The sequence below is a fragment of the Zonotrichia albicollis genome, chromosome 6 (assembly GCF_047830755.1).
Source record: "Zonotrichia albicollis isolate bZonAlb1 chromosome 6, bZonAlb1.hap1, whole genome shotgun sequence".
NCBI lineage: Eukaryota > Metazoa > Chordata > Aves > Passeriformes > Passerellidae > Zonotrichia > Zonotrichia albicollis.
Genome location: NC_133824.1, coordinates 59323181 through 59338993, shown reverse-complemented (window position 1 = coordinate 59338993; position 15813 = coordinate 59323181). Strand labels below are relative to the sequence as shown.

The following is a 15813-nucleotide window of genomic DNA, read 5'->3' as shown; positions in this document are numbered from 1 at the left end:
ATTATTATTACTCTAATTGTATTACTATTTTTATAACCATTTCATTACTATTAAACTTTAAAAAATTTTAAAAACAAGTGATTTTTCACGGACTCGATAACCTTGGGGTGCTTTCCCAGCCTAAATGATTTTGTGATTTTTCACGATTTTGCTCCAGCGGGAGCAGCCCCGGCCGCGCTTCCCCCGCCGCCCTTCCCCCGCCGCCCTCACGCAGGGCCCGCCCCTCATGGCGGCTGCCCGGGCTGCCCGCGGCTGCTGCCGGAGCGGAGCTGAGGGGAGCCCGCCCCGCACCGCGCTCGCCGCCGGCACCGCGGCGCTCCCGGCTGTGCTGAGCCCTGCAGGATGGGGCGGGAGCGGCTGTGCTGGCCCAAGGGGGGCAGCGGGGCGGCGGAGGGGCGGACAGGCGCGGGGGGCAGCCCGGCGCGCCGGGAGCAGGAAGGGCCCGGTAGCGGCGGCTGAGGGAGGGGAACGGGAGGGAAGCGGGGAAGGGAACGGAGGAAGGAGGAGGAGGGAGACAGGGAGGCCGGGCCGCGATGCCGCTGTACGAGGGGCTCGGCAGCGGCGGGGAGAAAACCGCCGTGGTGATCGACCTGGGACAGGCCTTCACCAAGTGAGTGCCCCGCGCTGAGGCCGCGATTTGGGGGTGTCCGGTCTGCGGAAGGGAAACATTCAGGGAGACTTCAGAGCCTTTTCCAGTGCTTAAAGGGCTCCAAGAGAGCTGGAGAGGGATTTGGACAAGGAGCTGGAGTGACAGGACATGGGGAATGGCTTCACACTGACAGAGGACAGGCTTAGATGGGATATTGGAAAAAATAATTGCCTGTGAGGGTGGCACAGGGTGTCCAGAGAAGCTGTGACTCCCCCATCCCTGGAAATGTCCAGGACCAGGTTGGACAGGGCTCGGAACACCCTGGGATGGTGGAAGGTGTCCCTGACCATGACAGGAGTTGGAATGAGATGGTTTCTAAGTCCCCTTCCCATCCCAAGAATAATTATGTGAGGTTTTCCCCTTCCTGTCTTGATCTATGTGGTGTGGAGCTGGTAATGAACAGCCTACGTTTTTAATGTTGTGTTTTAGATTAAAACAAGATTTAGCTCTAGTGCTGAAGCAGGAATGCTCACTATATTTTTAGTATTTCACCTCGTGGGCCAAAAGCTTTTTTACTTGGGAATGGGAGGATTTTGCAGAGCCTTCATGAATGGGGACAGGTGATTCCCATGGGTGGATTCACATTCACAGCTTTTCCCAAGTTTGTGGTGCTTGTGGGCTTTTATTCTCTGGGCATTGTTTATCCATTAAATTTGGAAATGCCTTTTCCCTGAATAGTGTGTTTCTAGGATCTGTCTCCAGCCTTCATTCTGATAGAAGTAATAGGAGCTGAATTGTAGGAGAAATGTTTGTTCTGTTCCAAATAAGGCTGACATTAGCTGAAAGTTCAAGGAAAACACTGGGACTGCACCAGCATCTGTTTGAGACAAAAGAAGAAAATTAAAATCTGAATTCAAGAAATTCAAAATTCTTCTTCAAGATTTTTTTTTAATGGTCCAACATGTTGACAGTTGCCAAATCCTAGAATCAAGCACTAATTGACTTTTTGCATTAAAAGTGCTCCAAGTCCAGCAGCTTTGCAGAAAACTGTAATTTTCCTCAGAGATTTGTAGTTACTGAGAGTGACAAGGGTGAAACAAATATCATGCAGTGAGGCTAAAATAAACTTTGAATTTATTTTGCTTTTAACTTCCTTTCTTCAGTACAGAGTTCTTGTGTGTTTGAGGAAGACCAGGTGGGTTTTTGGAAAGTTTGGTTTGGGGTTGCTGCTGTTTTTATCCTTTTGGTGAGAGAGTCAATAAAAAAGACACAAAACCTTTATTCTTTAGTAAATTTATCTCCAAGTGGCTGGATAGGAAAACTGTGTGCAAAACCCCTCTCTGCAGTAAGAGAGTTCCCTAATTCATTACTCTGTGATGGTCCCCAGGCCCAGGGGATCAAGTGATGACTTCAAATAATTTAATAAAATCAACATTTTCTTTCAGGTGTGGGTTTGCAGGAGAAACAGGACCAAGATGCATCATCCCCAGTGAAATCAAGAAACCTGATGCCTCAAAGGTGAGCTGGTTTTATGCTGTTGGTTATGGCATAGAAAGAATTTGCAGATGCTTTTTCTGTCCATCAGAAGCCATTTTGCACTGCCTGAATAAAATATTTTGAAACTTTATTGTTACATTTTTCATTATTTTAACTGCTGCTGTTAAAAACTGTGGGTAGGTGCAGGTAAGTGTGATGCCAGTGCTAAGTGTCCATGGAGTAATAATAATAATAATAATAATAATAATAATAATAATTCTTTTCATTTAGTAGAGGTTGGAAAACTAATTCTAAGTTGCCTGTATGAAAAATTAGCATTAATTAACTGGAATTCAGTTATAGGGTGGGTTTATGTGGTGTTTTAAGGACAAAGAGCAAATCAGGCAGGAGTGAATATTTATATATAATTTCAGATAAAATATATATTATGTATTTTATGTATTTCTTTATATATCCTGTGAATATATGGATATATATATATAGACATACATATATATATATTTATATAAATGATATAGATAATATATATTTAGATATTCATGTATTATAAATATATATTAGAAATATTTATAATATATAAGTATTTATGTTATATACCATTTATTTGTATATATTATATATTAATATATTTAATACAATATTAAATATATAATATATTTTATATATTTATATAATTATATAATATATTAAATATTTAATATTGTATTATTAAATATTATCTATTTTATACAATATATGTCTTATATACAATATATTATATTACATATAATATATAGATATATTTATATTTATATAAATATCTATTTGTAAAAATTATTATATATATTATATATAAATATATAGATTATATACAATATATATAGTTTATTTATACATTATATACATATTATATATGTATATATTTATATATGTTATAAATATATATTGATATAAATATATATATTATATACAATTTATATATTATATATTTATATAAATATATGTTTATATATAAATGTATATATTTATAAAATATGTTATTCTGTATATTTATATATAATATATTTATATACATAGTTATTTTTATAAATATATAAAAATAATTTTATAATAATATTTTATAATCATGTATATTATTATATAGAATAATTATTTATTTCTCTATAATTATTTATATGAAAATAGAAATAATTACTGCCCAGCATTGGAGCTGACTGGATATTTTCCCTTCCCAGCCTGTCAGGGTGGTTCAGTACAACATCAACACAGAGGAGCTGTATTCGTACCTGAAGGAATTCATCCACATGCTGTATTTCAGGTGAGAGACCTCCCTGGCCTTCCCTGAGCCCTTCAGGGCTGGGAGCAGGGCTGGGCACTGCCTGGGCAGATAAGAGCACAGATAAGGCTTTGCAAGGGGCTGCCTGGCTCTGGTGGTGCTCAGAGCCAGCTTATCTCACACAGAGTTCCTGTCCTGCAGCAGCAGTTGCTCTGTAGAAGCAGGAGGTGTTTGATAAATTCCCTTTGAGCTGAGGGGTTTATAAAGGGCCTGAGAAGGGGAGGGCATTCCCTCAGGAGCTGCATTGATTTTGGGAGGGCTGGAGCTGCTGTCAGTGCAGAACTCTCCCCACAGTGGTTTGGAAGGAGGAGTCTTTACCTGTGGAATGTCTTTACCTCAGCAGTACATCCCTTTATTCTGTTTTTAGTACCCTTAGAGAATAATGAAATTGGGCTTGGTCTTTTCTCTTTGCTTCCAATCCATATTTTTCCACAGTGAAAACCATCACAGGGAAACCAGGATTTAATTTCTGTGCCTCAGATCTGCTGTGGGCTGGGTTGGTTTCTTCTCCTGCCCTGGACCAACACTTTGCTATTGAAATCAGGACAATTTCATCCTCTTCCACTGAAATCAGAGCATAAGAGTATCATCATTCTTATGTGATTTATGACACTGGACAAACCATTGATGGCTTATTTTTGTATTATTTTATATTGATTTAGAAATGTATAATAATTCCCTGACTTCCTTTTAGGAAAGCACTGAGGTTTTTAGATTTGTGAAAATCTTTGGGGTCTGCTGTAGCAAATGTATCTAAGTGCAAATCTTTAGGATTTTTGAGCAAAATGGAAAATGACTGTAGGATACATCTCATAATATCTGCTTAAACTTCCCAATTTTATTTTGCACATCTTGGCGTTTTTTAGGCATCTGCTGGTGAATCCCAGGGACCGGCGTGTTGTGATCATAGAGTCAGTGCTGTGCCCCTCACACTTCAGGGACACCCTCACCAGGGTCCTTTTCAAGCATTTTGAGGTGAGTGTTGGACAGAAATGTGCACAGTTGCTCCACTTGCCAGGAAAAATTTTGCTGACAGTCAGTACCAGATGTGGGAAATAAAAATGGAAGTAGTGACAAAAGAGTGAGAGGCATAAAGAAGAAAATTCAGATGATGGTGTGAGGAAGTAGGGCATGGAAGTTGGATTAAAGACCATTTTGTTCCTTTCTGACTCTTCATGAGGCCACAAAGCAGCAGCAGCAATTAAAAGGCTCTGCAAGGTTTCCCTGCCTTGTGGATAACACAGCTCACAGTGCACTGTCCCAGACACATCCAATAATCCCCACTGAGCCCTGCCTGCAGCCAGGATTTATATTTAAACACTTCTTAGTGCCCTGTCAGCAAATCTCCTGATTTCTGCCACAGTCAATATCTGCCCAGCACATGGCTGAGCTCATTTGGAGAGGAACTTTCCTGAAATCAAATACCTGCTCTGCCTAATCAGCCTTTTTGGAGAAAAGTTGTGGGTAATAAAACCTGTGGCTGTCCTGGAGGTGTCCAAGGCCAGGCTGGATGGGGCTTGGAGCAACCTGGGACAGTGAAAGGTGGAACTGGATGGTCCTTAAGGTTCCATCCCACCCAACCAGTCAGGGATTGTGTGAAAAGTCTGAACCTAATTCTTGTGTGGTTGTAACATAAAATGTTTGAAAAGGTGACTCCATGCTTCTTCAGTTCAGACAGAAGAAAGTTCAAGGTTTTTCTATAAAATGAATGAAACCAGTTTGACTTCACTGTCCTTTCCCAGCACAGTTACCAACTAAGCTCAAACTCCTGTATAATTCTTTCTTACTATTGGTAAAATTTTCTGATAACTTCACATAGCTGAAAGATTTGAGTTGATTATTTGAGTTTTTTCCCCTAATCCCTTTTGCAGCAATAAAATGTCTCAGCTAAAGCACATCCCATGCAAAATGGTTTGTTGAAAATGGCTCATGTATTCAGTCATATTTTGATGGAGAGACTTTGTAACAAGTTGAGAAGTCAGTTAATACTGATAGAAATTGAATTCTCTCTGGTTTTTATTTTTCTGTTTGGTGCAAAGAGTGGTTTATTAATACAGGGTCAATATTTTACCTTCTGGCTCTGGGTTAAGGATCAGTATGGTTCCTGTAAGTGCAGGATTTATTGAAATTTCTTACTTAGTTCACACTTCAAAGTTTTGTTTTAATGGAACTGTTGCTTTCTAGAAAACTTGATTGATGGAATTCTGGGAGAAGGAAGTAATTCTCATGTAATTTCAACTTGAGTTTCCACATTGTTTTTATGAGAGTGTTTCAAACAGCCTCTTGTGTTTGGGTGCAGCAGTGTTTATTATAAAGCACACTTTTATGGATTTTCTAGCTCTTTTATTCGCACCTTCAAGTTTTTACAGCTTTTGAAGTGGCTGTATTTCAGCTTCTTTCATTTTTTCAATAACAATAAGAAACTGGATGTGAGTTTTATAGCCAACACTTGCTTTTCTTGCAGTCTATCATTACTGAAGTACCTGGTGTGCACCACAAAGAAGATGGACACAGAATCTGGAATCCTGTTGTATTTGTTCATTAGATTACTACTGGAATAATTCAAGATACAGTTGTTTGGGTTTTGCTTTTAAAATGCCATTCAGGGAAGCAGTGCTTTGTTTCTTTTTTGTTTCCTTTTTCCTCCCTTCTGTCAACTTTGCTTTTGGTTTCTGTGTAGGTACCTTCTGTTTTGTTTGCTCCAAGCCACCTGATGTCTCTCCTGACACTGGGCATCAACTCTGCCATGGTGCTGGACTGTGGATATGCAGAAAGCTTGGTGCTGCCTGTATCCTTTCCTTTTCAGTGGGGCTGTCATGAAACATGAGATTTTTATTGGTTAGAAATTCACTTTGGACAAAAGCAGTTAGAAGGTGGCTGATGCAAGGGGTTGTAGAAGGGAAAAGGCATTTAGTTCCAGCAGATTGAAAACTAATGAAAAAGAGATTTTCCTGAGCTTCCTTTAGATCTATGAGGGAATTCCAATCCTGAGTTGCTGGGGTTCCCTTCCCCTGGGAGGAAAGGCCATCCACAAGTAAGTTCATAATTATCCATTCCAGGTTACAAATGATTTGTTTGTGAAAGTTCCTCTTTGTCCATGAGCAAAAATTCCTTTTCTAAATCATAACTTGCTGTTACATCATCCAATTTTTAGAATTAAAACTGTGCAGCTGTAGCTGATGTGGTAAAATCTGTGGGAATGGGGTGTCCTTGGGATTATATTTAGAAGGATGTAACTGCAAGGAATGAATCCTGTCCCTGGGTTCATGGATCTCTCTCTGTTTCAGGGAGCTGGAGTATCAGCTGCTGGAGCAGTGCACAGTGGACACAGGACTGGCCAAGGGACAAAGCCTTCCCTCTGTGATGGGTGAGGAGTCTGTGCTGGGAGCTGCTCTGGGGAGAGGCTGTTAATCCTGACAGAGAATAAAATGGGTGTAGGATTCAGTGTGTGTGCTGTGGCCTGCCTGCATGAGTTCTGGCTTGGCATCCTGGCCTGGAGCAGGAGGCTGCTGTTCCCCTGCACTGGGCTCTGCTGAGGGCACACCTGGAGTGCTGTGCCCAGCTCTGAGCCCTCAGCTTGGGAAGGACATTGGGACCATGGAACATGTCCAGAGGAGGCAGCAAGGCTGGAGGGGGGTTGGAACACAAACCCTGTGAGGAAGCCCTGGGGGAGCTGGGGGTGCTCAGCCTGGAGAAAAGGAGACTCAGGGCTGCCCCCATCACTCTCACAGCTCCTGAAAGGGGCCTGTGCTCAGCTGGGGCTGGGCTCTGTCTGCAGCAGCACTGACACAGCCAGAGCACACAGCCTCCAGCTGCACCAAGGGAAATACAGGTTGGATAGCAGGAAAAAGTGTTTTACAGAAAGGGTGAGAAAGTTCTGGAGGAGCAGCCTCCCAAGGAGGGTTAGAATAATTCCACAATTCCAGCACCTTGCCTGCATTTCTTTGGTGTCAGCCCATGAGGAAGCCCAGGGAATGAGCCTGGGTGGTGGAGCTGAGCAGGAGCAGCCTCCCAGAGCAGCCAAGGTGCAGCAGCACCTCCCTCCCTCCCTCCCTCCCTCCTGGACACCCAGGCACCCTCTGCCAGCTCTGCTGCCCCTGCTTTACAAAGGCAGGAGCACAAAAAGCTCCTGAATCAGGAATGCAACAAATCCCATCCTCAGCAGGTGAAAGGCAGCTCTGACACTCCTCAGTGAGTGCTGCAGTTCCCAGTTCAGACCCAAATCTGCATCAGCTTCCTTAAACAGCTCAGTGTCTTGAGCTTATCCAACCTTCAGCTCACTCTGGGTTGTTTGACTTTATCTACAACTCCTGAAAGGTGAAGGTGCCTGCACTCAGCTGGGGCTGGGCTCTGTCTGCAGCAGCACTGACACAGCCAGAGCACACAGCCTCCAGCTGCACCAAGGGAAATACAGGCTGGATAGCAGGAAAAGTGTTTTACAGAAAGGGTGAGAAAGTTCTGGAATGGCTGCCCAGGGAGGTGGTGCAGTCCCCATCCCTGGGTGTGTTTAACAAAGCCTGGATGTGGCTCTGGGTGCCAGGGCTGGATTGAGGTGTTGGGGCTGGGTTGGACTCAATGATCCTGAAGGTCTCTTCCAACCTTGTAATTCTGTAATTTCACAAGTGTATTATTTTTATGACAAGCCTCTTCTCACAGCAGTTTTGAATAAAAGCTGAGATAAAAGTTCTGCAGTAATTTTTCAGTCTGTTTTGAGCAAAGACAAACTTATTTCTGTTCTTAATATCTTCTCTGCTTTGGAAATCTTTGAAAGCTGCTGTCAGAGTGAAAGTTTAATCTATTAAATGTAATTCAAACTTAGAACAAAAGGATTTTTTTAAGTAGGAAGAGAATTTAAGAATGAAACTAAGGTTTTTTTTTTTATTTATTTCAGGCTCAGTCCCAGAAGACATAGTAGAGGATATAAAAGGTAAATTTGTTTGATTTGTATATCTCTATAGTGGAGTGTGATAATAACAAGTGTGCAATATTTTACATTTAGAAATTAAAAATATTTTACATTTAGGAATTTATTTCTCTTCTCTGCTGTATCCATTACCTTAGATGAACTTGTGTTGTTCTTCCTCTTTGAAAGCAAAACCAAAACCAGGTTTTGAATTCCTCTTTCACTTTAACCTCTGTGTTGTTGAGTTGCAACTTTTAGATTTATTTGATAGGTGGGCACAGAAAGAGGATTGCACTCTTGTGTAGTCTTGTTTATAGATTAACTAGAAAGGCTTAGTTTGCTTTAAAGTCAATTTAAAAGAAAAATAATTTATAAAAGATGTTTTGATGTGTTAAGGTAGGCAAGAGGAGACAAGAGCTACATTTACTACACCAAAAAAAGTAGAGTCTTTCTTTGGGAGAACTGGGATGAATTCCTATGTGATTGTTACAACAGAGAGAAAAAGATGTGTTTTCTAGAAAACAGTGACTAGTATGTATCCCTTGGGTCAAATTAGGAAGAAATCCTTCAGTCAAATGCAAAATAAATGCAGCTGGTGCTTTATGAAATGGAAGTTGCTTTTCTAATTCCTGGACTTGCACACTTTTTCTGATGAGTTGTGTTTTCTGTGCAGTCTTTTGGAAGCAGAGACCCCAGGCTGGGGATGAAGTTGTTGCTGTCTGTGCTGAAGGGTTGTTCCTTTGTGACAGCAGTTCATGGGGAAGGTGCTCACCTGTGCCAGGTGCAAGAATGAAGTGTACAATGACAGTGGCAGCTGGGATCCAAATGGGGCTGGGCTCTGGCAGGGTTGTCTGGAAGCAGAAATCCCCTCTGGAATTCTCAGGGGGTTGAAGAGTTGCAGTAAGGAAAATGTTGCATGGCAGGAGCTTGTTTAGGAAATGAGCAGTGTTTCATTTGAAGCTGTGGGATAAAAAGCTGCAGTGAAGGCAGGATACAGCCCCTGGCACCTTGAGGCACCATTGGAGCATCCCTCTGGCTTTAAACCTTGTGTGGTTTGTGTGAGAAAGGACAGACAGGATTTCCAACATGATTTTAGTGTCAGCTTCGTTGAACTCGTGATCTGGAGAGCACCTGAACTCTGCTGGGGTGTAGAGATTGCTCCTCTTTGCATTTATTTGATAATATCTTGGACCAGCAAGGGCCTGGAGTGTGTGTTCTTCTCTAAATTAAGAAAATGAGTGGTTTTGCTGGTGATGAAAGGATCCAGGGCCTCACTCTGCCCCTCTGTTCCTTCCCCTCTGCTCAGTCCGCACTTGCTTTGTCAGTGATCTCCAGCGGGGGCTGAAAATCCAGGCAGCCAAGTTCAACATTGATGGCAGTGCTCAGGTGAGTGGAGGATGAAGCTTTTCCTGCTCCTTTGAGGTGGCTGCAGCCTTTTGGGGCTCTAAAATAATAATAATACAAGTTTGGTTTTGTTTCCAGCGTCCCTCACCGCCTCCAGACGTGGACTATCCCTTGGATGGAGAAAAGATTCTCCATGTAGTTGGCCCCATCAGGTGAGAAATGCCATGGCAGAGTATTTGTCATTACAAGGATATATTTCAACTCTAAAAGCACATAAATGTAGCCATGATATTTTCTGAAAAATCCTTTTTTTTAGGATTTTTCCTCCTGAGAAGCTGAGAGGCCTCAGGAACAAAATGTAAGCAATGGTTATCTGCTGCTGTGGAATGCAACAGGGGGATCTGTGATTGGTCTCATGTGGTTGTTTCTAATTAATGGCCAATCACAGTCAGCTGTTCAGACTGTCTCAGTCAGTCACAAACCTTTGTTATCATTCCTTTTCTATTCTTAGCCAGCCTTCTGATGAAATCCTTGCTTCTATTCTTTTAGTATAGTTTTAATAGAATATATATCATAAAATAATAAATCAGCCTTCTGAAACATGGAGTTTCAACATTCTCATCTCTTCCCTCTTCCTCAGACCCCTGTGAACACCATCACACATAAGTTTTCATAAAATTGGATTTTAATGAGACATTTGCATATGTTTTTAATGCCTCTGAAATGAAAGCTGTGTGCTGGGCACAGTGCAAGCCCATCATGGCAGGGGGTGGCTTCTCCAGAGCCCCAAGAGGAGGGTGAGAACAGAGAGCTTGGCAGGATGGGGGAAGGGAAATGTCCAAAGCCTGATAATGGGACAGGTTTAGTGATGTGAACAGGGCATTTGAACCTGGACAAAAGCAGGCTCAGAGGAAACCTCACTGTGCAGCTCCTGCCAGGAGGGTGCAGGCAGGGAACAAGGGACAGGGCAAGAGTGAAGGGCCTCAGGTTGGCTTGGGGAGTTTTAGGTGGGATTTTGGGGAGAATGTCGTCACTGAAAGGTTGTGAAGCACTGGTGCAGGCTGCCCAGGGCTGTTACAGTGACTTTAAGAGGTCACTGGGTGAGAGAAGGATGAGAATCTTGTTTCTTGATCAGAAGGCTTGATTTATTGATATATAATATATGATACATTATAACTATACTAAAAAGAATAAAGAGAGAGCTTGCAGAGACTGCTAAGCTAAGAATAGAATAGAAAGAATGAATAACAAAGTTCTGTGTTCAAGGAATCTCTCCTGAGCTGCTCCTGTGATTGGCCCTTAGTTGGAAACATGCAAGATGAGCCAATCACAGGATCACCTGCCACATCTCACAGCAGCTGATAACAATTTGTTTACATTCTTCTTCTGGGGCCCTTTGCTTCCCAGAAGATGGACAAATCCCAAAGAAAGGATTTCTATGAAGAAATGTCTGTGACACAGGGCAGTGGTGGAGTCACCGTCCCTGGCAGCGTGCACAACACACCAAGTGTGGATGTGGCACTTGGGGACGTGGCTTAGGGGTGAGCAAGGTGCTGATGCTGGGTTGAGGGCTGAATGTGATGACCTTAAAGCTTTTTTCCAAAGATTCCCTGACTGTCCCAAGGAGCCCAGGATTGTCCCCTCCCTGCTGGCACTGCAGGGGCTGTGTGACAGCAGTGACAAAGGTTGGAGCAGAGGGCTGGAGTTCCCTGCAGCTCTGCTGTGCCCATTCAGGCCAGGGTGGTTCAGCTGCTCATTAACACTCACTCCCTTCTGTCTGTGCCACAGAGACTCCGTGGTGGAAATCCTCTTTGAGCAGGATAATGAGGAGACATCTGTTGCCACTTTGATCTTGGATTCACTAGTTCAGGTACTTTTATATTAGAAACAGTTTAAGGAATGCCTCCAGCCTTAGACAACCTGCAGTTAAAAATTACTCCAGACTTTGAGTCCTGCAGGCTGCTAGTTTACCTTTGCTAGAAGAAAAATTAATTTGGACATCTTTATTGCAGGCAGTATATTAAATTTAGTGCAGAATTTTTTCTTGGTGTATACAAATGCTTCACTTCTTATTATATTTAGGAAAAAAAATGCATTGGAAAACCACTATAAATGGAAATTTTCATTATGTGGTGGTGTATATATGTTAATTAAAGTTGGCTGCCTGTAGCTATTGATGCCATTTAAATAAGTTTGCTGAGATGCAATTTATTGGAGAGCCACGGACTTGGCTGATATGACAAACATTTCAATTAGAATTTTTTATGAAAACAAATTGTTTAAGAAGTTCTGTGCCTGGAGCCTTCACCTCTGCACCTCCAGGCATTTCCCTTGCATTTCTCTTGTTCTGTTGGTTATTTTCCAGCTCAATATGGGGGGCATAGAAATGGGCTGACTTTCTGAGAGACCTCTGAATGGCTTCCTGCTCAGGCAGTTTGATTGATTTGGGGTTTTTCGGTGTCCCTGTGTGCATTAGTGCCCCATAGACACCCGGAAGCAGCTGGCAGAGAACCTGGTGGTGATCGGGGGCACTGCAATGCTGCCGGGCTTCCTGCACAGGCTCATGGCTGAGATCAGACACCTGGTGGAGAAACCCAAGTACAAGGAAGCTCTTGCCACCAAAACCTTCAGGATTCACACTCCCCCTGCCAAATCCAACTGTGTGGCCTGGCTGGGAGGTAAGAATGGGAACAACTGGCAAGCAGGGCTGAAAAAAAAAAAAAACCCTTCCAAGTGGGATTTGTGAATAAAACCTTGTATTTTTAGGGTTAATAAACCAGAACAGTTTCTGTGCACTAAAATCTGTGGTGCTTTTGTTCCCTGGTCAGCTGCTGTGGGCTGAATCTTCTCACAGAATTTGTGGTGCAACTTTTGGGGGGTAAAAATTGCCCTGAACACAATGGGGTTTGGTTGAAGTGCTTCAAATAAAAACTTTGTTGTAAGAAGTGGGTTCAGCCAGGCCAGGTTTGCTGTCAGAGGAGAGCAGATGATTCCTTGTTCTCAGTTAATTTCCAGGGATATAAATGGAAGCAGTTTGGGACTAGCTGGGCTGCTGAGAAGGAAAGCAGCAATATCCATTCATCCCTTTAAATTTAGGGGCAAAGCTGAAATATCCCAGTTAAGATTCTTGCTGGGAAGAAGCAGAAAGAGAAATTCTCCATGGAATTAATGCAGATTTTCTTTTTCTTTGGCAGGAGCAATTTTTGGAGCTCTCCAGGACATCCTTGGGAGCCGCTCTGTGTCCAAGGAATATTACAGCCAGACCGGCCGCATTCCTGACTGGTGCTGCCTCAACAACCCCCCTCTGGAAATGATGTTTGATGTTGGGAAAGCACCCCCACCACTGATGAAAAGAGCTTTTTCCACAGAAAAATAAGCACTTAAATTCCACACAAGGATTCTGCCTCATTTCAGCTGCATCCACGTGCTTTGGTTTTTGTTCATTAATTTGTGTGTAACACTATTAAATATGAACAGTGTGGGTGTTGTCAGGGTATAGGCACTAACACTATTTAAAACCCTGTCCAGTTATAGTTTACAAACTTAAATCTGGCAGCTCCTCTGCTCTTTTGTCTTGTTTTGGAGAAATTCTGTCCCCTCACGAGCTGTTCCCTACTGAGTTGTTTATTATTTATCTGTATAGTAAATGGCATTGCTGAGAGAATTTGGTTTAAGATATTTTATTTCAAGCATGTTGAGAAGAATGAGCAGCACTAGGGAAACATCTGTGGGAATTTTTAGTGCCAACTTCTGTGTTAAAGTATTCCACCCTGGAGTCACATGTGAAGAAATGGTTTGGGGCTGTTTAGCAAAGGTTGTGGAACATTATTTCCCTTGTTGTAAGAGTTTTAGTAAAGAACTCTTCTGCCTGTAATCCTCTCATAGAGCTGAGCTAAAACCTCCAAGAAAAATTCCAGCAGTGTAAGATTATAAATGAATTATAAACAGGTTTGAAGTCATACTTGACTCACAGTGACTGAGGTGTAAATCCTACTCTGAAGAGCAATTTTTGTCTCAAATTTGGGATGATAAATATAACATTTTTGGGGTGGTGAAGCCTTTCATTGGCACAAACATGCTTTTTGTGACAGATCTCCCCCTGCTGCCCACCTGCTGTGTGCCTGAAGCACGACTCTGCAAGTCAAACAGATATTTAAAGAAATCCTCTTCTGGTGAACCCTGGCACAGGGAATGTTCTACAGCACTCCAGTAACTCCTGAGTGGCTTTGTCATTGTGTTTTGCCTTAACAGGTGCTGTTGGTTTTTATAGCTGTGGGGTGAGGTTGGTGTCTCAGGGATCATCTCCAGGCTGGATGAACAGGCAGAGTCTTGTTGCCAGGCACAGAGAGGTGTACAGAGCACGCAGCCTGGGCTGTGCTGCTCATTTTCAGTCACAATCTGGGAAATTTGGGGTGCAGGTTTTATTTTACCTCAGTAAGAGCTGAGCCAGAGCTTCCTGAGAGAGGAATTTGCCATCAGCACGAGTCCCATGGAGCTGGGAGCTCCTTCCCTTCTCAGGAGCTGGAACTCCTACAGAGCCTGTGGTGGTGCAATGATGTCATTTTCCTGAACTGCAGCAGACTGCAGCTGAGGAAATTCAGGATATTCTTAGCCCTTCCTTTTCAGGGGTATTTCTGTGCTGCTCTGCACACGTACCCTGGGACCTCTCCCGGCGTGTTCTGCCACCTCATCCTCCTCCTGCCCACTCCCATCTCCCCCTGTGGGCTTTCTGCATCCCTGACAGCCTCAGCTGCTTCTGTTCCACATGGCAGGGACAGAATTCCTAACTCCCATTTACTGCTGGGTCAAGTGCAGAGTCCCAGGACCTGCTAAGGCAGATTTTTATTTCATTGAAGGAGTGAGAAACGCTCTTAACTGTGTCCTGAAAGAAATGAGAAAGACTCTTAATGGTGTGATCTCCTCAGAGATCACACCCTAAACGAGTAATGGTATAGAAATAGTTGGATTTTCACCCTGACTGTTGTAGTTCTGTCCCTGGCACAGCTGTGGGATCTGTGGGTCCTCCCAGCAGAGGAGGATCTGACAGTGTCTGCCTGGTTTAGGAGGAAGGACAGTGACAGACACAAACCCCTGCAGTAACGGGAGGATTTCCCTCTGAGGTTCCTCATTCCAGCAGCTTGGTGTTGGCCATTTGCAGACAGCTCCAGGAGGATTTTGGAATATGCATTGTGGTCTGCATCAGCAGGAGCTGCTCCCTGGAGGAAGTGGCTTTGTCTCATTCCCTCGTCTCCATTTTCATGGAATCAGATTGTCTCAAGTCAGAAGGGACCCCTGAGGCACCTGGAGTGCAACTCCCTGCTCCTTGCAGGAGTACATGAAATAAATCCCATGGCTGAGAGCATTGTGCAGATGCTCCTTGAGCTCTGGCTGGCTGGGAGTGCTTCCCTGGAGATCCTGTTCGGTGATGGACCAACACAAACCACAGAATCCCAGAATGGATTGGGTTGGAAGGGACCTTACTCAGTTCCACCCCTGCCATGGCAGGGACACCTTCCACCATCCCAGGCTGTTCCAAGCCCCGTCCAGCCTGGCCTTGGGCACTTCCAGGGTACCAGGAGCAGCCACAGCTTCTCTGGGCACCCTGTGCCAGGGCCCCACACCCTCAAGGGGTGAATTTCCTGCTGCCCTAAAACCCCCAGATCCCTTTCCCTGGGGTTGCTCTGGATGCTCTCCTGTGGTTTCTGTGTTTAACCAGGATTGCCCCATCCCAGATGGAGACTCCCATCCTGGCTCTTGTTACATTTCCAGCTCCGTTCCTTATCCAGGTATCTCTGTAATTCCTCTCTATCTGTGGGGGACCGCAGAGTTCCTGCTTGATGAACATCTGTTTCCTGCATTGTTGATTAAAAAAACCAAAATGTTATGGGAACCGGTGTTTGGTGATCACTACCCAACTTCTCACGGCTCCCATTTTGTTATGCACATGTCATTGTTGCATGCAGGTCACTCACAAAAACTGATTTTCCTACGTATTTACCGAGCGTTTTCCCTCAGGGATCGGCGTTTGCCGCCTGGAACATTTCAAGAAGTTCAAAATTAATGCGCCCAACGTGGGGCTCGAACCCACGACCCTGGGATTAAGAGTCCCATGCTCTACCGACTGAGCTAGCCGGGCGCTGTGAAGCCTCCCTTCATTACACATAA

General features: G+C 43.5%; 1 protein-coding gene and 1 non-coding gene across 2 annotated transcripts; one reads left to right on the top strand and one right to left on the bottom strand.

Moving 5' to 3' along the window:
* The first annotated feature begins 451 nt into the window (after positions 1–451).
* ACTR10 (actin related protein 10) lies at positions 452–13312 on the top strand. The gene is made up of 13 exons (XM_005492223.4): positions 452–610; positions 2035–2107; positions 3301–3383; positions 4268–4376; positions 6082–6189; positions 6368–6435; positions 6689–6768; positions 8293–8328; positions 9611–9690; positions 9787–9860; positions 11437–11518; positions 12125–12326; positions 12843–13312. The coding sequence occupies exons 1-13, from the start codon at positions 534–536 to the stop codon at positions 13022–13024; spliced, it is 1254 nt and encodes a 417-aa protein (XP_005492280.1). The 5' UTR covers positions 452–533; the 3' UTR covers positions 13025–13312.
* A 2399-nt stretch (positions 13313–15711) lies between these two features.
* On the bottom strand, positions 15712–15784 carry TRNAK-CUU (transfer RNA lysine (anticodon CUU)). Its single transcript has one exon. It is a non-coding gene; the product is annotated as a tRNA-Lys (tRNA).
* Positions 15785–15813: the final 29 nt, after the last annotated feature.